Source organism: Bos taurus, chromosome 16 (assembly GCF_002263795.3).
Source record: "Bos taurus isolate L1 Dominette 01449 registration number 42190680 breed Hereford chromosome 16, ARS-UCD2.0, whole genome shotgun sequence".
Taxonomy (NCBI): Eukaryota; Metazoa; Chordata; class Mammalia; order Artiodactyla; family Bovidae; genus Bos; species Bos taurus.
The window spans coordinates 32,582,167-32,604,399 of record NC_037343.1 but is presented as its reverse complement, the minus strand read 5'-3'; the positions used below and the strand labels follow the sequence as shown (position 1 = coordinate 32,604,399).

Below are 22,233 nucleotides of genomic sequence, written 5' to 3'. Positions count from 1 at the left end.
CTGGGGAAGGGCATGGCAATCCACTCCAGTATTCTTGCCTGGAGAATCCCATGGACAAAGGAGCCTGGTTGGCTATAGTGCATAGGGTTGCACACAGTCAGACACAACAGAAGCAACTTAGCACACATGCACAAAAAGGAGGTAAAAAAGGAATAATCCAAGAAGCAAGAGAAAATCCAGGCAAATACGATGTTCTGGACTTGCTATTAATCAAGTCTCCGCAGAAGTAGGGAGGGATGAACTGTGCTAAATTCACTATTAAAATAGGTCAACTATGATGATGACTGAAAAAAATGATTATTTACTTCAGTAACATAGAGATAACTTTGACAGGATGAATTTTGGTAGGATAGTGAGAGACAAAACCTTACTAAAGTGGGTTTAATTAGCAAGGGAAAAAAAGAGTTCAAAGCAGCAAGAACAGACATCTCTGCAAAGGAGTTTTGTAGTAAAGAAGAGAAATAGTGTAGTAGCTGGAGAGCAATGGGTGAAGAAAAAAATTTCTTCTTTTAATAGTTGAGAGATATAACCACATATTGACCGATGGGAATATTCCAACAAAAGAGAAAACTGATAATGCTTCAAATTTAACATGTCAGAAACTGAGCTTTTGATATCCACCCTCCAAACGTACTCCTCCAGTATTCTTCCCTACCTCAGTTAATAGAAATCCCATCCTCCCAGTTTGGTCAGGATAAAAGCCTCTGCATGTCATCTTATGGTCCACATTTGGTCCTTCAGTAAATCTTATTGGCTCTTTCTTCAAAATGTATTCAGATTTGGTCACCACCCTATTTCAAGCCACAATCACCAACCATCTGGGATATAATCACAGCATCCTAACTGGTCTCCCTGCTTCAGCCTTGCCCACCATGAGTCTATCCACAACATAGCACCAAGCATGATGCTACCAAAACATAAATCAGAACATGCCACTCTTCTGCTCAAAAACCAAGCAGTGGTTCTCATATCACTTAGAGTTATGACAAAGCCAACAGGACTTGCTGTATTGCATCCCCTTCCAACCCCCATCATGATTAGCTAACACCTTTCTTCAGGTCTTTACTTAAAAATCAATTAGTCAGTGAAGATTTCCCTGGCCACCCCACTGAAAAATTTAAACATCACCCCATGACAGTTCCTATCTCCCTCCCCTATTTTCTTAAATGTCATTAGTATTTATAACTCCCTGATACATTACATAGTCTACTTATTTATCTTATACATTATCTGACTCCCCAACTATGATGTAGGCTCCATAAGGGAAGGGAATTTTGTTTGTTGTTTTCACTGGCATCTGACCCATTACAGGTGCTCAGTATATATTTGTGAAGCCAATTAATTAATTATAGGTCACCTACCTATTATAAGGAGTATTATTCAGCTATTTAAAAATCAAAAGGAATTAAACTAGTAATGGAATCAGTTAAAAACAAAACTTACCCTTCTAACTTCTTACTGAAGGACATCCAAGAATCTGGGGTTGAGGATAGATGTAGGTGACACTGGCTCAAAATCTCACAAAGGGCACCCAAATGTTATAAGTTATGATAAAATAACATAGTCCTAGGAAGCAACGAGCCGCCTGATAACTAGCATTCAAGTAGCTCACCTCAATCAGTATGATACAGTACTGTTGGTATTTAGTTGCTAAGTCATGTCTCTTTTTCCACCCCATGGACTGTAGCCCACCAGGCTCCTCTGTCCATGGGACTTCCCAGTGGGTTGCCATTTCCTTCTCCCAGGGATCTTGCCAACCCAGGGACTGAACTGGTGTTTCCTGCATTGGCAGCCAGATTCTTTACCACTGAGCCACCAGGGAAGCCCCAGTACAGTGCAGTACTTCTCAAATTTTAGAATTACGTAGAGGCGACGTCAGAATCACCTAGAGGACTTGCTAAAACAGATCTCCAGGTCCTACCTCCAAAGTTTCTGATTCATCAGATCTGGGGCTAAGCCCCCAAATTTGTATTTCTAACAAGTTCCCAAGTGATGCTGATCTGGGGACCACATTCTAGAAACACTGAAATAGTGGCTTACATTCTATAAAGAATTCTGAAGTGCCCACACCAGGCCTTAAGTGTTCAGTTCTACCATATGAAAAACAAAAATCTCACCACTGAAAGGATGGATTCAGTCTGGAGTTTGAATATAAGAGAAGGCAGGTACCTGCAAAGACTAGTTATGTCCTAGTGAGTAAGGCTATGCTTACTAAAAAGTGTCACGACTTATTTATTCAACATGGCAATCAGAGGTACTGTCTTCCTGAAACATATTCCTGAAATGAAATAGCCTTCCAGTTCTTAGAGCTGCACTAGTTCCTACATAGTCCTGGTTCTATAAGGATGAATGACATTTGTATAAAAACCTGGGAAGTAGCTTACAGACTAATTTCTCAAGAGAAAATCTGAAGGACTCACAAACAAAGGTGGTATTTTCACAGGTTCTTCCAAGTTAACGTTAGAGTTTGAGAAGGAAAGGGAGAATGTGGATTATGAATGGCTAGCTACATACTTAATAACTCAGGGTGTGAGCTGAGTTTCTGGACATGACTCTATAGTAATCCAAGAAGTCCTTGGCTAAAAATGAATAGTAATTCATGAGGCCGGGGACTATATGAACTGTTACTGATTATCATCAAAACCAAGTAGAGTTAAAGTACACAATATCTGCATATTGAAAATTGTCAAAATGTAGGAATAATGTGAAGAAAAGCCCAAGAAATAATTACCACTTGAATAAATCAAATGGGAGTTACTCATTCAAAAGCTATAGAAAGAATTCAGCCACAGTGAGAATGCATGACAAAGAGATGAGCAACACTTTAAGTAGGGTGTAAAAGCATACAGGATCTAGAAGTATCCAGAAGAAATACCATGTATTATTTTAGGATTTTATTTTCTAAGCATAGCTTTAATAAAGTGACTTTAAAAAAATATAGTGTCTATGCTTTTAAAAAGGGGAACAAGAGATAAACAAATAACCTTTCCAGTTTGTATCTTGAGACCCACAGAGAGACAGTAGCGATAAATGGGCATAAATAAAACTCCTAGGGGAAGATTTTGAGAGAGCTGATTCTTAGGTAGGTCGATAAGAAGTACAGGTCCCTCAAGGAAGGAGTCCAGGGCTCTCTAGGAGGAGAAAAGGGACAAACTTTTTTTTCCTACATTCCTTAGTCTTAGTCACTAATTTTTTTAAGCCCAGAGCTAATAATAACACAACAAAACTCATCTTGCTCAAGGGTATGTTTTTCCTTAAGCTCTGTATTAATGATTATATAATAACAATGTATCCTGTTTGAGGACATGTTTCTCCTTCTTAACAAGAACCTTCTGACTAATTTTGTTATATTAAAATGTATGTTGTGGGAGTCAGTCTGGTAAGACCTTTCTGTTGTTAGTTCTAATCTTGTTAATTTAAGATGTATTGTTATGGGAGTGAGTCCGATAAAAGTATATAAGGCCTTCATAACACTAGCTAGTGGGGCACTTTCTGTCCCCCTTCTAATATTTATGTCAGAAGCTTTCTCTGTCCCTTTTTTTACTTTAGTGAAAAAAGTGAAATCGCTCAGTCATATCCAACTCCTTGTGAGGCCATAGACTGTAGCCTACCAGGCCCCTCTGTGCATGGGATTTTCCAGGCAATAGTACTAGAGTGGATTGCCATTTCCTTCTCCAGGGGATCTTCCCAACCCAGGGCTTGAACCCAGGTCTCCCACATTGTAGACAAATGCTTTAACCATCTGAGCCACCAGGGAAGTCCTTTTACTTTAGTAAAACTCTGCTACACAAAAGCTTTGGGTGATCAAACCTGGTCCCTGGTCCCAAAGCTAAATCTTCTTTGGAGATCACAAATCTGACATCAGTCACAGAAAGCTATCAATTTAACTACCATTGAATCCATACCTTATAATCAAAATTGTCTCTGTCCCTAAATTAAGTATCCATGAAGGATTTTGTACTTTTTAGATTTAGGTAAATAAAATACTTACAGATTCTCAACAACCTAATTTATTATTATTTGCAAATAAAGTATTTGCTTTCACTAAGCTTCACCTTTAATCAGACTTTAACCCAAGATAGCCTCTAAAAATACTATTAATATACATCACTAAAATGATAGAAGAGATGGGAATAATTATTATATCTTTAAATAATTTTCCAAAATAAACATATGGGAATATAATTTTGTTTATAAAATTCAGATAATGACCTTAAGGTTTTTGTTTTCTATTCAGAACTATAAGCATTGTTTTTCTTATGCTATTGGAAAACCAGGAGATTTAACTCAACCATATGAGATTATCAACAAGTCTAACTATAACCATTTGGTTTGGCCCTTGGACCATTCTGGAATGTATGTGTTTCGTGTGAAGATCCTGGATCCAAACTATAGGTGAATATAAATAAATATTCCATTATAATAGGTTTAGCATTCAGTTCAGTTCAGTTCAGTCGCTCAGTTGTGTCTGACTCTTTGCGACCCCATGAACCGCAGCATGCCAGGCCTCCTTGTCCATCACCAGCTCCTGGAGTCCACCCAAACCCATGTCCATTGTGTTGGTGATGCCATCCAGCCATCTCATCCTCTGTCGTCCCCTTCTCCTCCCTCCCTCAATCTTTCCCAGCATCAGGGTCTTTTCAAATGAGTCAGCTCTCCGCATCAGGTGGCCAAAGTATTGGAGTTTCAGCTTCAACATCAGTCCCTCCAAGGAACACCCAGGACTGATCTCCTTTAGGATGGACTGGTTGGATCTCCTTGCAGTCCAAGGAACTCTCAAGAGAATTCTCCAACACCACAGTTCAAAAGCATCAATTCTTCAGTGCTCAGCTTTCTTTATAGTCCAACTCTCACATCTATACATGAGTACTGGAAAAACCATAGCCTTGACTAGACTGACCTTTATGGGCAAAGTAATGTCTCTGCTTTTTAATATGCTGTCTAGGTTGGTCATAACTTTCCTTCCAAGGAGCAAGTGTCTTTTAATTTCATGGCTACAATCACCATCCACAGTGATTTTGGAGCCCAGAAAAATATTCAGCCACTGTTTCCACTGTTAGTTTCTAAAAATTACATTTTTATTTTCTTGATTTAATTTGCTATCACCCAGCTATCCAATTACAGGCACACCTCATTTTATTGTGCTTTGCTTTACTGTACTTCAAAGATGCTGCATTGGAGATTTGTAGCAACCCTTGGTCAGTGAGGTTTATCAGTGCCATTTGTCCAACAGCATTTGCTCACTTCATGTCTCTGTGTCACATTTTAGTAATTCCTGCAGTATTTCAAACCCCCCACCAACAAAAAGATTATGATTTATTGAAGGCTCTGATGGTGGTTAGCATTTTTGAGAAATAAAGTATTTTTTAATTAAGGTAAGTACATTCTTTTTTTAGACATAATGCTATTGCACACTTAATAGACTACGGTATAGTGTAAACGTAACTTTTACATGCACTGGGAAACCAAAAACTTGGTGTGACTCGCTTTATTGCAGTGTTTACTTTATTGTGGTGGTTTGAACCTGAACCCACAATATCACTGAAGTATTCGTGTCATATTTGCTTTTTCATTTTGGAGCAGTCATGTTAAACATTCTGTGGCAGTAAGAGATAGGATTTCACGTTCAACATAATCTATTCACAGTTAACATTCTGAGTTCTTTACTATGTTTCATTGCTACGATAGATGCAAAATAGAGCATAAGGATAATCTCAGCCTTCACGATGCTTGTAATTAAACTGGTTGGGGAAGGAAGAGCGGAGGGTACACATAAGACCAAAGGAGGTTAAATCAGAGCAAACACATATTTTTCAAATATAATCACTTGTATTATTGATAGGCACAAAAATAATTCAGAGATGGGAAAAATAAATATTGAGCATCAGGAGAAAATTTCCCAGAGGACAGGGAATACTAAGAATTTATATTGTCAGAGAACTAAGACAGACCCTTCAAATGAAAGAAATCACACTAATGATGGAATTGAGCTGGACATTAACATACTGTATATGGCTCGTGAAAAAAGGTGGAAAATTTAGGGTTGGCCAAAAAGTTCGTTCATTTGGCCAACTCAATACGTTGCATGGGGAAGGTAAAAAACAAAGCAAATTAATCCAAGGCAATTTGTAATGTTGAAGTCAATCTCAAACCATGTCCTAGAGAGCCTCTTCAGTATCTTTACTAGAGGAGCATTGTGATGAGAGAGTAGTTCTAGGAAAATTAGCCTGTGAAGAAAGAATCCTATGAACAGAAAATAAATTATAGATAAATGGGAGAAATGGAATTAACAAGACAAGGATCAAAGGAAGCTGTGTTGCCAGTAAGAATGGAAAGGAAAAAGTCTAATAAATAGTTATCAGGGAAAGAGATATTATATTGATCTAATGTGCCAAATGAAGGAAAAGAAGGAATTTATATGGCTTCAAGTTTTCTAGACTAGGTGATTAAAAATTATGGTATTTTCTTTGACCACAGTAGATAATGAGGTGGTTTTGCTTTGCGGGAAATAATGAGATAAGAGTTCTGACTCTGCATGTGAGAGGACAATGAAATATCTGAGTGAAGATGTCCTGAAGTGAAGTGAAGTGAAATTGCTCAGTCATGTCCGACTCTTTGTGAACCCATGGACAGTAGCCTGCACCAGGCTCCTCCGTCCATGGGATTTTCTAGGCAAGAGTACTGGAGTGGGTTGCCATTTCCTTCTCCAGGGAATCTTCCCAACGCAGGGATCAAACCCAGGTCTCCCACATGGATAGACAGATGCTTTAGGACTAGAGTTGGAGAGAATAGCTGATGGTCAAGAGTTTTGAAAATATAAATGTGGGTATCTTCCACAGTAAATAAGTTAACTGACATACTAAAAGAAAAGACCTTTTAAGAGATACCCACAGTAAAGGAACTGAGGGTATGAGAAAAGGAGCTGAGTGGAAAGCTCTTCAAAAAAAAAAAAGAAGAAGAGGAAGAAAAAGTTCCATATTACCCAACCAATCTACAGATTCAAAGCAACCCCTATCAAAATTCCAATGATGTTTTTCACAGAAATAGAACAAACTATCCTAAAATTTGTATGCAACTGCAAAAGATCCCCCAAAGCCAAAGCAGTCTTGAGAAAGAACAACAAAGCTGGAAACATCTTACTCCCTGATTTCAAACTATATTGCAAAGCAATAATCAAAACAGTATGATATACATATAAAAAGACACATGAATCAATGGGATAAAACAGAAGTCTCCAGAAATAAACTCACACATATTCAGGCACTTAATTTATGACAAAGTAGCCAAGAATATACAGTGGGGGAAAGGACAATCTCTTCAAAAACAGTGTTGGGAAAATTAGACCTGTGAAAAAATGATATTAGACTATCTAACACCATACACAAAAATTAACTGCATGGTATATTTCTCCATCTATTAGTGTCCTCTTTGATTTCTTTCACCAATGTTTTATAGTTTTCTATATATAGGTCTTTAGTTTCTTTAGGTAGATATATTCCTAAGTATTTTATTCTTTCCGTTGCAATGGTGAATGGAATTGTTTCCTTAATTTCTCTTTCAGTTTTCTCTTTATTAGTGTATAGGAATGCAAGGGATTTCTGTTCATGGATTGGAAGAATCAATATAGTGAAAATGAGTATACTACCCAAAGCAATTTATAGATTCAATGCAATCCCTATCAAGCTACCAACGGTATTCTTCACAGAGCTAGAACAAATAATTTCACAATTTGTATGGAAATACAAAAAACCTCGAATAGCCAAAGCTATCTTGAGTAAGAAGAATGGAACGGGAGGAATCAACCTACCTGACTTCAGGCTCTATTACAAAGCCACAGTTATCAAGACAGTATGGTACTGGCACAAAGACAGAAATATTGATCAATGGAACAAAATAGAAAGCCCAGAGATAAATCCACGCACATATGGACACCTTATCTTTGACAAAGGAGGCAAGAATATACAATGGATTAAAGACAATCTCTTTAACAAGTGGTGCTGGGAAAGCTGGTCAACCACTTGTAAAAGAATGAAACTAGAACACTTTCTAACACCATACACAAAAATAAACTCAAAATGGATTAAAGATCTCAACATAAGACCAGAAACTACAAAACTCCTAGAGGAGAACATAGGCAAAACACTCTCTGACATACATCACAGCAGGATCCTCTATGATCCACCTCCCAGAATATTGGAAATAAAAGCAAAAATAAACAAATGGGACCTAATTAAACTTAAAAGCTTCTGCACAACAAAGGAAACTATTAGCAAGGTGAAAAGGCAGCCTTCAGAATGGGAGAAAATAATAGCAAATGAAGCAACGGACAAACAACTAATCTCAAAAATATACAAGCAACTCCTACAGCTCAACTCCAGAAAAATAAATGACCCAATCAAAAAATGGGCCAAAGAACTAAATAGACATTTCTCCAAAGAAAACATACAGATGGCTAACAAACACATGAAAACATGCTCAACATCACTCATTATCAGAGAAATGCAAATCAAAACCACTATGAGGTACCATTTCACACCAGTCAGAATGGCTGCAATCCGTAAGTCTACAAGCAATAAATGCTGGAGAAGGTGTGGAGAAAAGGGAACTCTCTTACACTGTTGGTGGGAATGCAAACTAGTACAGCCACTATGGAGAACAGTGTGGAGATTCCTTAAAAAACTGGAAATAGAACTGCCTTATGATCCAGCAATCCCACTGCTGGGCATACACACTGAGGAAACCAGAAGGGAAAGAGACACATGTACCCCAATGTTCATCGCAGCACTGTTTATAATAGCCAGGACATGGAAGCAACCTAGATGCCCATCAGCAGATGAATGGATAAGAAAGCTGTGGTACATATACACAATGGAGTATTACTCAGCCATTAAAAAGAATACATTTGAATCAGTTCTACTGAGATGGATGAAACTGGAACCTATTATACAGAGTGAAGTAAGCCAGAAAGAAAAACACCAATACAGTATACTAATGCATATATATGGAATTTAGAAAGATGGTAACAATAACCCTGTGTACGAGACAGCAAAAGAGACACTGATGAATAGATCAGTCTTATGGACTCTGTGGGAGAGGGAGAGGGTGGGGAGATTTGGGAGAATAGCATTGAAACATGTATAATATCATGTATGAAACGAGTTGCCAGTCCAGGTTCGATGCACGGTACTGGATGCTTGGGGCTGGTGCGCTGGGACGACCCAGAGGGAGGGGAGGGGAGGGAGGAGGGAGGAGGGTACAGGATGGGGAACACGGGTATACCTGTGGCAGATTCATTTCGATATTTGGCAAAACTAATACAATATTGTAAAGTTTAAAAATAAAATCAAATTTAAAAAAAAATTAACTGCAAATGTAATACAGACTTCAACGTAAGCCCTAAAACCATAAAACTCCTAGAAATAAATATAGATGGTAAGCTCCTATATGTGAGTCTTTTCAGTATTTTTTTATTTGACACCAACAAAATCAAAAATAAGTGAAACTACCTCAAACTAAAAAGCTTCTGCCCAGCAAAGGAAACCCACAATAAAATGAAAAGGCAACCTACAGTATGAGAGAAAATATTTGCAAATTATATATCTGATAAGGGGTTAATATCAAAATATATAAAGAACTCATACAACTCAATATCAAAAAGAAAAAAAATCCAATTTTAAAATGGAACTAATTATACATTTTTGCCAAGAAGACATACAGATGGCCAACAAGTACATGAAAGGGTCTTCAATATGACTAATTATCAGAGAAATACAAATCAAAACTACAGTGAGATATCACCTCATACCTGTTGGAATGACTGTTACCAAAAAGGTAAGAGGTAAATGTTGATAAGCATGTAAAGAAAAGGAAACCCTTGTACACTGTAGGTGGGAATGTAAATTTATGTAGCCATTATGGAAAACAGTTATGGAGGTTTCTGAAAATATTAAATAGAACCTACCATATGAGTCAACTATTCCATTCCTCTGTACTATCTAAAGTAAACAAAAACACCAACTTGAAAAGATATATGCACCCCCATGTTCACTGCGAACAAAGCTAGTGGAGGTGATGGAATTTCAGCTGAGCTATTTCAAATCCTAAAAACTGATGCTGTGAAAGTGCTGCACTCAATATGCCAGCAAATTTGGAAAACTCAGCAGTGGCCACAGGACTGGAAAAGGTCACTTTTCATTTCAATTCCAAAGAGGAGTAATGCCAAAGAATGTTCAAACTACCACACAATTTCACTCATTCACACACTATCAAGGTAACACTCAAAATTCTCCAAGCTAGGCTGCAACAGTACATGAACCGTGAACTTCCAGATGTTCAAGCTGGATTTAGAAAAGGCAGAGGAACCAGAGATCAAATTGTTAACATCCATTGGATCACAGAAAAAGCAAGAGAATTCCAGAAAAACATCTACTTCTGCTTCATTGACTATGCCAAAGCATTTGACTATTTAGATCACAACAAACTGGAAAATTCTGAAAGAGATGGGAATACCAGACAACCTGACCTGCCTCCTGAGAAAACTGTATGCAGGTCAAGAAGCAACAGTTAGAACTGGACATGGAACAACAGACTGGTTCCAAATAGGAAAAGGAGTACCTGAAGGCTGTACATTGTCACCCTACTTATTTAACTGATATGCAGAGTACATCATGAGAAACATTGGGCTGGAAGAAGCACAAGCTGGAATCAAGATTGCCGGGAGAAATATTAGTAACCTCAGATACGCAGATGACACCACCCTTATGGCAGAAAGTGAAGAGGAACTAAAGAGCCTCTTGATAAAAATGAAAGAAGAGAGTGAAAAATTTGGCTTAAAACTCAACATTCAGAAAGCTAAGAGCATGGCATTTGGTCCCATCACTTCATGGCAAATAGATGGGGAAATAATGGAAAGACTGAGAGACTGTTTTGGGGAGCTACAAAATCACTGCAAATGGTGACTGCAGCCATGAAATTAAAAGATGTTTGTTCCTTGGAAGAAAAGCTATGACCAACCTAGACAGCATATTAAAAACCAGAGACATTACTTTACTGTCTAGTCAAAGCTATGGTTTTTCCAGTAGTCATGTATGGATGTGAGAGTTGGACCATAAAGAAAGCTGAGCACAGAAGAATTGATGCTTTTGAACTGTGGTGTTGGAGAAGACTCTTGAGAGTCCCTTGGACTACAAGGAGATCTAACCAGTCCATCTTAAAGGAAATCAGTCCTGAATATTCATTGGAAGTACTGATGCTGAAGCTGAAGCTCCAATACCTTGGCCACCTGATGTGAAAAACTGACTCATTGGAAAAGACCCTAATGCTGGAAAAGGTTGAAGGCAGGAGGAGAAGGGGATGACAGAGGATGAAATGGTTGGATGGCATCACTGACTTGATGGACATGAGTTTGAGCAAGCCCCAGGAGTTGATGATGGACAGGGAAGCCTGGCGTGCTGCAGTCCATGGGGTTGCAAAGAGTTGGACATGACTGAGCAACTGAACTTAACTGAACTAAATGTTCACTGCAGCATTATTTACAATTGCCAAGATATGGAACAAATGTAAGTGTCCAAGGGTGGATGAATTGTTATAGAAAATGTGGTATATGTACAGTGGAATATTATCTGGCCATAAAAAGAAGGATATATTGTCACTTGAAACAATATCAATGGACCTTGAGAACATTATGCTAGAGAGTCTACTTTGGTTTGAGTCCAAATTTTACCACTAGTAACTATCTAGTCTTAAGCAAAAAGCAGTCTTTTTAAGTTTATTTATCTGTAAAGTAAGTCAGTAAAACCTATCTTTATTCTGAGGATTAAATGATGTATCTGGGTAAAAATCTCTAATTTTGCTGGGCACATAGCAAGGACTCAATAAAATTAAGTTCTTTTCCTCTCTCTTCTCCCACATGAATATAGATGAAATCATATATTAATGTTTATTTAGTTATATACTATCTCATTCCAAGAAATATGCTAAATTATGAGAGATAAAATACCTAGGGATAAACCTAAGGAGACTAAAGACTTGTACTCTGAAAACTATAAGATGCTAATTAAGGAAACTGAAGATGATACAAATAGAAAGATATACCATGTTCTTGGATTGGAAGGATCAATACTGCCAAAATGATTATACTACCCAAAGCAATCTACAGATTCAAAACAATCATTATCAAATTACCAATTGTATTTTTCACAGAACTAGAACCAAAAAAAATCTTAAAATTTCTATGAAAACACAAAAGACCTCAAGTAATCAAAGTACTCCTAAGAAAGACAAATGGAGCTGGAGGAATCAGGATCCTTGACTTCAGACTACACTATGAAGCTTCAGTCATCAAAACAGTTTGGCACAAAAATAGAAATATAGGTCAATGGGACAGGATAGAAAGCCCAGAGGTAAACCCACACATCTATGGTCAATTAATCTATGACAAAGGTGGCAAAAATATACATTGGAAAAAAGACAGTCTCTTCAATAAGTGGTACTTGGAAAACTGAACTGCTACATGTAGAAGAATAAAATTAGGACATTCTTTAATACCACATATAAAATTAAATTCAAAATGGATTAAAAGCCTAAATGTAAGACTGGATACTATAAAACTCACAGATGAAAACACAGGCAGAACACTCTGACATAAATCACAGCAATATCTTTTTGGATCATCCCCTGCTGCTGCTGCTGCTAAGTTGCTTCAGTCGTGTCCAACTCTGTGCGACCCCATAGATGGCAGCCCACCAGGCTCCCCCGTCCCTGGGATTCTCCAGGCAAGAACACTGGAGTGGGTTGCCATTTCCTTCTCCAATGCATGAAAGTGAAAAGCGAAAGTGAAGTCGCTCAGTCGTGTCTGACCCTCAGCAACCCCATGGACTGTAACCCTCCAGGCTCCTCCATCCATGGGATTTTCCAGGCAAGAGTACTGGAGTGGGGTGCCATTGCCTTCTCCGGGATCATCCCCTAGAGTAATAAAAATAAAAACAAAATTAAGCAAATAGGGCCTAATTAAACTTAAAAGCTTTTGCACAGCAAAACAAACCATAGACAAAATGAAAAGACAACCTATGGACTGGGAGAAAATATCTGCAAACAATTCTACTGACGAGTGATTAATTTCCAAAATATACAAACAGCTCATATAGCGCAATATAAAAAAAAAAAAAAAACAAATAACCAAATCAAAAAAATGGGCCAAAGATCTAAATAGACATTTCTCCACACAGAGATGACCAAAAGGCACATGAAAAAATATCCCAACATTGCTAATTATCATAGAAATGCAAATCAAAACTACAATGAAGTATCACCTCACATCCATCAGAATGGCCATTACCAAAAAGTCTACAGATAATAAATGCTAGGGCTTTCCTTGTGGCTCAGCTGGTCAAGAATCCGTCTGCAATGTGGGAGACCTGGGTTTGATTCCTGGGTTGGGAAGATCCCTTGGAGAAGGGAATGGCTACCCACTCCAGTATTCTGGCCTGGAGAATTCCATGGACTATATATAGTCCATGGGCTCGAAGAGAGTCAGACACAACTGAGCACCTTTCACTTTCACAGAAAGGATGTGGAGAAAAGGGAACCCTCCTACACTGTTGTAGATATGTAAATTGGTACAGCCACTATGGAGAACAGTATGGAGGTTTCTTAAAAAACTAAATATAGAGCTACCATATGATCAAGGGATCCCACTCCTGGGCATATATCTGGAGGAAACTATAATCTGAAAAGATACATGCACTTCAGTGTTCACTGCATCACTATTTACAATAGCCAGGACATAGAAGCAACCTAAATGTCTATCAGCAGATGAATGGATAAAGAAGACGTTTTATACACACACACAAACACACAGTGGAATATTACTCAGCCACAAAAATGAAGGAAATAATGCCATTTGCAGCAACACGGATGGACCCAGAGATTACCATACTAAGTGAAATAAGCAAGACAGAGACTAATATCACTTATATGTGGAATCTAAAAAAAGACAAAAATGAATTTATTCACAAAACAGAAATAGACTCACAGACATAGAAAGCAAATTTATGGTTACCAAAGGGAAAAAAGATGGGAGGGATAAATTAGAAGGTTGGGTTAGCATATAAAGACTACTGTATACAATATAGATAGACAACAAGGATCTATTGTTTAGCAGAGGGAACTGTACTCAATATTTTATAATAACCTATAAGGGAAAATAATCTGAAAAAAATAGATACATGTATAATTGAATCACTTTGCTTTACACTTGAAATTAACACAACCTTGTAAATCAACTATATTGTACTTCAATTTTAAAAAACGCAAAAAAATAAAATAAAGCTAATGAAATTAGTGAAGTTGTCCACTGAAGGGAACAAAATGCTTAGCAATTCTTCCACATCAGTTTACCCACTGTGATTTTGCAGTAAAATTATCAACAGAAGAAAGAAAGGAGTATACATTAAAATATATTTCATTCATAATTCCCATTCATTACAGTGGAGCTTTTTCTCTGTACAACGGAAGGCAATACTCAGTTTGATTAAAATTTCTTTTGGTAGTAATAAAATTACTATCTTGAAACAAAAAATAAAAAAGAAAATGACACCTTAACTAAGATTATACATGATTTGGTAACCAAAGAGATGGGCCAGAGTCTTTTATATATTGTATTTAATCTAATCTTTAATATTTTTCTTTATTGCAGTTTCTGTAACCTAACCACCATATTTGCAATAGAGACCTTTGGAGTGATTCCCAGGTAATGACTGGTGCCTAATTAGGCTTTAATTCGGGAAGTTGTAAAAGATACAGAAAAGGAAACACAGCTCTCCCCTCTTTCCCTGGGACCTTTATACTTCTGTCCTATATGTGACATCCTAAAGGTTGTATGTATCTATTATACCAAGGATACAGCAAAAAGGAATTCCTGAGAATTGTTACTGCACCTCAGGTCCCCTTGTGTTCATCCTCCTCAACAGCCATTGTCTTCCCAATCAAAAGTGACTTTCAACTCCACCTAAGGGTACACGGTAGATTGCAGCAGTGGGGACAGGAAGGAGGCAGTGGCTGTGCCCCTGCTGACTCTGGGTCAGCCCTTGACCACCAGTCATCATTGTCATGCACACAGGAAGCAGGTAGGAAAAGCATTTCCCTGGACTCAGCTTTAGTTTCCTTCGAGAGCAGAGGAAAAAGTCTTAACACAAAAGTTGGAACTGCGGATGATTCTGTTTGTCTTTTTTGGTTTTTGTTTTGGAAAACATTAAATAAGAGTGGACCATAAACAATTAAACTACTTATGGCCCTATTTTAAATATTACTGACTCCTTAACCTCCTTAATGGGAGGTTAATGGTATGAATAATCTGCAAATGAGATAAGTCATGCCTGTTTCTAATAATAAGTAACTTTGGGAAACATGTATAGCCTTTTCGCAGCAACTTCTCTTTCTCATTAGGTCTATACGTTTGATTTAGATGAATATTAAGAACATTTGTCCATGCAAGTATCCACCAACAGAAGGGGGAGGGAGTTGATGAGTTAGGGAGGAGAGGAAAGAGTAAAGGAGATCTCACTACTAAGGGATCTCACCTATTTGCCCAGCTCACTTCCCAGGAGCTGGATTTCAGCAACCAGAGCATATGGTGCGACACAGGGATAGTCCTTTAGTTTAGTGACTGCAGTTCAGCCTCTGTCATGCCTGAGCCCTGAAGGGCCCAGAGGCAGAGCAGAGGTTAGCTGGTGGTAAGAGAGCCCTTTTCATGAGCAAACCGGTGACTGGAGATCAGTTTGTAGGAGGCAAACTGTTTCTCTGCTTTCTGGCCCAATTCTCAACCACCTCAAGTTTTCCACTGTGTCCTTTGGAGTTGTCACTGTTTAACCAGCAAATTCACCTAAGTCCTGTCCTCTGAGCTCTGTCTGTGCCACAGAGCACCATCACTACTCGCAGATCACGGTTCTTCTGAAAAACAGAAAACAAAATTTTAAAAGACTTATCCTTTGAGGCTCCTGGCATCTGCTGTACCCCTATCCTTTCTCTGTCCTCACTTCTGCACCCTCTCCAAACTCCCCTTCATTCAATGCCATCCTGTTTTCACCTCTATGGCAAGCACCCCCCATCGTGGCCTTTCCTAATTCTTGATGTCCCCCTCCCGCACCATACTTTGGCCATCCTCTCCCAATGTTATGTCTGAGGCATGATCAATACTAACATAACTTCTCTGCTTACTAAAGCATCAATTCAGACATCTTATTCTCAGACATTCCCAGTTTGCTAATTCAGCTACACCTACTACAACTCTTCTTCATCTTCATTGGGACCTTAACCTCTACATTTTTTTTTTCTTTTAATGAAGGCATGTAGTTTTTTTTTTTTTTTTTTTTGGTTGCACGATGCAAAATCTTTAGTTGCAGCCTGCAAACTCTTAGTTGTGGCACGGGGGATCCAGTTCCCTAACCAGAGATAGAACCCAGACCCCCTGCATTGGGAGCATGGAGTCTTAGCTGCTGGGCCACCAGGGAAGTCCCTTCCCCTCTAACTTCTAACCTCTTTTTATTTCCTATTTTCTTACATTTCAGACAAGGCCTACTGTTTTAATAACTACTTTCTAGTACTCTCTTACATTTCTAGAATGTGGCGCCCCCTCTTGACAAGCCCCAAACTACCTACTTTCTTGCAGTGACATCTGATGAGCCAAGTAAAGAAAGTTACACAACAGGGCAAGTTGATCACCAACTTTATATAAGTCACCAACACTACCTGGAAATCTTTCTTTCTCTGGTCAACCAAAGTTTCCACTCTCTGTAACAACTACTTCGACACTGAAGTAACACTGATGTGCTCAGTCTTGTCCAACTTGTAGCCCTCCAGGTTCCTCTGTCCGTGGGCTTCTCCAGGCAAGAATACTGGGTTTCCATTTCCTACTCCAGGTGATCTTCCTGACTTGGATTGAACCCACAGTCCCTTACGTCTCCTGCACTGGCATGTGGGTTCTTTACCACCAGCACCACCTGGGAAGCCCCATTTCCCTATATTTCATCCCTATTTTGCTAACCCATCCAGCCTGCTTTCCATCTTATCACTCCACCCATTACTTCTCATTAGAATTGCTTTGACCTGCACTAAATCTGTTGGGCACTTTCTTACATATTCTGTCTCTGTTGAAATTCTCACTTGCTCATGCATTGTTCTCCTGACCTCAGCGAGCACCTTCATGACTATTATTTTGAACTCTTTATCAGGTAAATTACCTATCTCCATTTCATCAAGGTCTGCTTCTGAAGTTTTTATCTTGTACTTTTGTTTGGAAATTATTTCTCTGTTTCTTCATTTTCCTTGATTTTTCTGTGTTAGTTTCTATGCAATAGATAAAACAGCCACTTTTCCCAGGCAAGAAGGAGTGGTCTTATGCAGGAGAAGGAACTTACTGTTCAGCCCAGCCCTGGTTGCTGTCCTTTAAACCCTTGTGATTGCCCAAGCTGCCTTCTTAGTTCTTAGCATTGCCCAGTAGTTGAGGGTGTACCAAGACCTATCAGTATCCCAGAGAGAGGATCTCAGTCAGAACCTAGATGCAGATTGGCTGGAAGCTGGACCCACAAGCAGCAGCTTTCACAATATACAAGTGGACTACTTTTAGAAAAAGACTGGAAGATGGGCCTTGCTTTCTCTTCCCTCTGTGCTGAGCCCTGAGAGAATAACCAGTTAAGAATAGTTTCTCTGATACAGTCCTGTGGGACTAGACAACTTAAGCTCTGCTGCCTACCAGAGCCAGGTGATCAAGTGCTGTGTGCCCCTGAGGAACAGCCGTGGAAGCTGGGGCATCAGAAGAATGCACAGCATCATTGCAGAGATATCATCATTTCAGGTGACCTGGGGAGAGGCAGCAGGAGGGCACCTGCTAGCTTCCCCAGTCTCTGGGGAGGCCCCTAGATTAATGTTATGTTAGGAGCCTAGCCCTTAGATGGCAGCTTCTAGGATAAGCAACTAGCTCATTGGAAAAGATCCTGATGCTGGGAAGGATTGAAGGCAAAAGGAGAAGAGGGCAGCAGAGGATGAGATGATTGGATACCATCACCAATTCAACAGACATGAACTTGGGTGAACTCCAGGAGATAGTGAGGGACAGGGACCCCTGGCCTGCTGCAGTCCATGGAGTCTCAAAGAGTTGGACACAACTTAGCAACTGAACAACAACAACTCTTCTGTGGAAAGATTGGGAAATGAGCATTTCAGTCTGCTGGTTCTGTGCTGGGGTGGAGAGGGAGGGATGGATAATGAGAGAGGGGGTTAGCTACCAAGAGTTCTCAGGAGCCCATTTGTTTGCTCTACCCTTGTGGGTTTCATGGGTGAAGCCCAGTTGGCTTTCAAAGCTAGGTGTTTGGGGGTCCCGTCCCTCAGGTGGAAGTTTTAAAAGTTGAGGTACTGGATATTAGATCCAAACCTCTTAGGGAGAAGTTAAGAGTTGTGAGCTCCCTCTCCATTGTATATTGCTTTGGTAGGATGGGGTTTTGGGTGAGATGATGCCTCAGTCTCTCCCTACCCATTTTTATGTGGGTGGGTTTTTTTATTCACCCAATGTGTAGGTGTTGCTCAGTGAATTTCTGGTTTTCTTTTGGAGGGAATTGTTCTACACATAGCTGTAGGACAGGTATGTCTGTGGGAGGATGTAAGTTCAGGAGGTTCCTTAGTCACCATCTTGAACTGGAACTGGCCTACACTAAATCTACACTGAAACTGGCCTACACTGCTCAGTCCACATTATATTTGAGCATTCATTAGAGTTGACTTTGCCTTTGGCTGCCATATAGCTCTATAGGTTTTCCTAGCCTTCTGTAGCTATTCTCTTTCTTTCTAGTAAAGAGCCTTAACCTACAACCTATATCACCAGCCATTAAATGCTGACCTTCTTTAGGGAGGGCTCAGTCCTGGTTTTCTGAGCTGCTCACTCTGGCAAGCTCATCCATACCCATGATTTCAATTAGCATCTATAAATACACAACTCCCAAACCATATCTCTAACCCCACCCAGGGCCATATATCCCACTGTCTACTTAACCTCTTCTCTTGGATATCTCAAAGACTGGTCAGACTGCATGTGTCCAAAAATGAACTCATAATCTTATCACCCATTCCCTTACCCCATTATTTATCTTACTCTAAAACTAACTCATCAATGTAATTGCATTCAGCTCTATGGATCGTCATTGCACAGTTCCCAGAGAATTCATTCACATAGGCTATAATGTGAATGCTGCCCTATGGAATTGAACAATATGGCAACCCTATTTTTCCAGTGTTCCCTCTCTCAGGAAATAGCAGAACCACTGCACAAGCCAGACACTTGTCAAAACTGAAAAACACAAAACCTAGGTTCACACTCATATCTCTCTTTCTCTCTCCTCCAGCTCATCTAGTCACTGACTCTCATTCATTTAGCCTCTTAAATTGCTCTTAAATGAATCCACTTCTTACCAAACCCATCACCACTACTCCTCTCTAATTCAAGTTACTATTATCTCTGATCTGAATTATTGCAGTAGATTCCTAATGCTAATTTTAGTATCTTAAAAGTTTTTTAATATAAATTTATTTATTTTAATTGGAGGCTAATTACTTTACAGTATTGTAGTGGTTTTGCCATACATTGACATGAATCCACCACAGGTGTATATGTGTTCCCCATCCTGAACTCCCCTCCCACCTCCATCCCCATCCCATCCCTCTGGGTCATCCCAGTGCACCAGCCCCGAGCACCCTGTCTCATGCATCGAACTTGGACTGGCGATTTGTTTCGCATATGATAATATACATGTTTCAATGCCATTCTCCCAAATCATCCCACCCTTGCCCTCTCCCACAGAGTCCAAAAGACTGTTCTATACATCTGTGTCTCTTTTGCTGTCTCGCATATAGGGTTATTGTTACCATCTTTCTAAATCCCATATATATGCATTAGTATACTATATTGGTGTTTTTCTTTCTGGCTTACTTCACTCTGTATAATCGACTCCAGTTTCATCCACCTCATTAGAACTGATTCAAATGTATTCTTTTTAATGGCTGAGTAATACTCCATTGTGTATATGTACCACACCTCTCTTATCCATTCGTCTGCTGATGAACATCTAGGTTGCTTCCATGTCCTGGCTATTATAAACAGGGCTGTGATGAACATTGGGGTACACATGTCTCTTTCAATTCTGGTTTCCTTGGTGTGTATTCCCAGTAGTGGGATTGCTGGGTCATACGGCAGTTCTATTTCCAGTTTTTTAAGGAATCTCCACACTGTTCTCCGTAGTGGCTGTACTAGTTTGCATTTCCACCAACAGTGTAAGAGGGTTCCCTTTTCTCCACACTCTGTCCAGCATTTATTGCTTGTAGACTTTTGGATCGCAGCCATTCTGACTGGCGTGAAATGGTACCTCATTGTGGATTTGATTTGCATTTCTCTGATAATGAGTCATGTTGAGCATCTTTTCATGTGTTTGTTAGCCATCTGCATGTCTTCTTTGGAGAAATGTCTGTTTAGTTCTTTGGCCCATTTTTTGATTGGGTCGTTTATTTTTCTGGAATTGAGCTGCAGGAGTTGCTTGTATATTTTTGAGATTAATTCTTTGTCAGTTGCTTCATTTGCTATTATTTTCTCCCATTCTGAAGGCTGTCTTTTCACCTTGCTTATAGTTTCCTTTGTTGTGCAAAAGCTTTTAAGTTTAATTAGGTCCCATTTGTTTATTTTTGCTTTTATTTCCAATATTCTGGGAGGTGGGTCATAGAGAATCCTGCTGTGATGTATGTCAGAGAGTGTTTTGCCTATGTTTTCCTCTAGGAGTTTTATAGTTTCTGGTCTTACATTTAGATCTTTAATCCATTTTGAGTTTATTTTTGTGTATGGTGTTAGAAAGTGTTCTAGTTTCATTCTTTTACAAGTGGTTGACCAGTTTTCCCAGCACCACTTGTTAAAGAGATTGTCTTTTCTCCACTGTATATTCTTGCCTCCTTTGTCGAAGATAAAGTGTCCATAGGTGCATGGATTTATCTCTGGGCTTTCTATTTTGTTCCATTGATCTGTATTTCTGTCTTTTTGCCAGTACCATACTGTCTTAATGACTGTGGCTTTGTAGTAGAGCCTGAAGTCAGGCAGGTTGATTCCTCCAATTCCATTCTTCTTTCTCAAGATGGCTTTGGCTATTCGAGGTTTTTCGTATTTCCACACAAATTGTGAAATTATTTGTTCTAGCTCTGTGAAAAATCCTGTTGGTAGCTTGATAGGGACTGCATTGAATCTACAGATTGCTTTGGGTAGTATACTCATGTTCACTATATTGATTCTTCCAACCCATGAACATGGTATATTTCTCCGTCTATTTGTGTCCTCTTTGATTTCTTTCACCAGTGTTTTATAGTTTTCTATATATAGGTCTTTTGTTTCTTTAGGTAGATATATGCCTAAGTATTTTATTCTTTTCGTTGTAATGATTATAGCTTAAAACTTTCAAGTTTCTTTCCTTAAAATGGGGACTTCTTAACATGACCTACAAAACCTTTTCTGACCTAGCTGCTACCTACTGCTCCAATCTCATCTTGCATCATATTCCCTTCATTTTCTCAGCTCCAGACTTACCAACTTTCTTTCAATCCCTGGCCTTCTCCATACTCTGTTCTACAGCAGGAGCTCTGCATACGCTATTTTCTCTATCTGGGATCTCTTCCTTCCCCTCCTTACCTACTTAACTTTACCAAATCCACTTCCATTTAATTCTTCAAAGTTCAGAATAATTATCTTTTCCTCGTGGGGGCATTTCTTGACCAATTCACCAGGTTTAAATCCTACTATAGTAAGCTTTCATTGCATTACCTCTCCTACTTTGTTTTTATTAGAAATTCAATTTTATATTTATTTTCTCATCTGATTAATGGTTATGTCCCCACTAAAATGTAAGCTCTCTAAGGGTGAAGACTATGTCTGTTTTTACCCATTATTGTTTTACCAGAACCCAGCACAGTACATGGCATATATCAGATCATTTATTGAATTAGTTAATTAATTTCTAAGAAGGAAATGATTCACTGGAGCTAGATTAAGCTTGTATCCACAGAGGAGAAAGGTCAGACTAACAAGGCTGGGGACCTGGTAAAAGTGTTAAATGGCAAACAAATAATTATGATTTAAAAGGGAACTAAAAACTAAAGTCAGGTACCAGGACACAAAGTAGAAAACAGCACAGTGTTTGGCTTAAGAAATAAATC

At 38.9% G+C, this 22,233-nt stretch overlaps 1 protein-coding gene across 7 annotated transcripts in view; it reads left to right on the top strand.

Moving 5' to 3' along the window:
- The window catches only part of CATSPERE (catsper channel auxiliary subunit epsilon), a 157,061-nt gene that overhangs the window by 132,836 nt on the left and 1,992 nt on the right, over positions 1-22,233 (top strand). For 4 of the 7 annotated variants that reach the window (XM_059875694.1, XM_059875696.1, XM_059875695.1 and 1 more), the window contains 2 exons: positions 4,238-4,395; positions 14,696-14,749. In XM_059875694.1, the coding sequence (XP_059731677.1) occupies positions 4,238-4,395; positions 14,696-14,749 (212 nt within the window). Of the gene's footprint in view, positions 1-4,237; positions 4,396-14,695; positions 14,750-22,233 lie in introns of those variants that run through there. The other 3 variants (XR_009490836.1, XM_059875697.1, XR_009490835.1) reach the window with 2 other exon arrangements.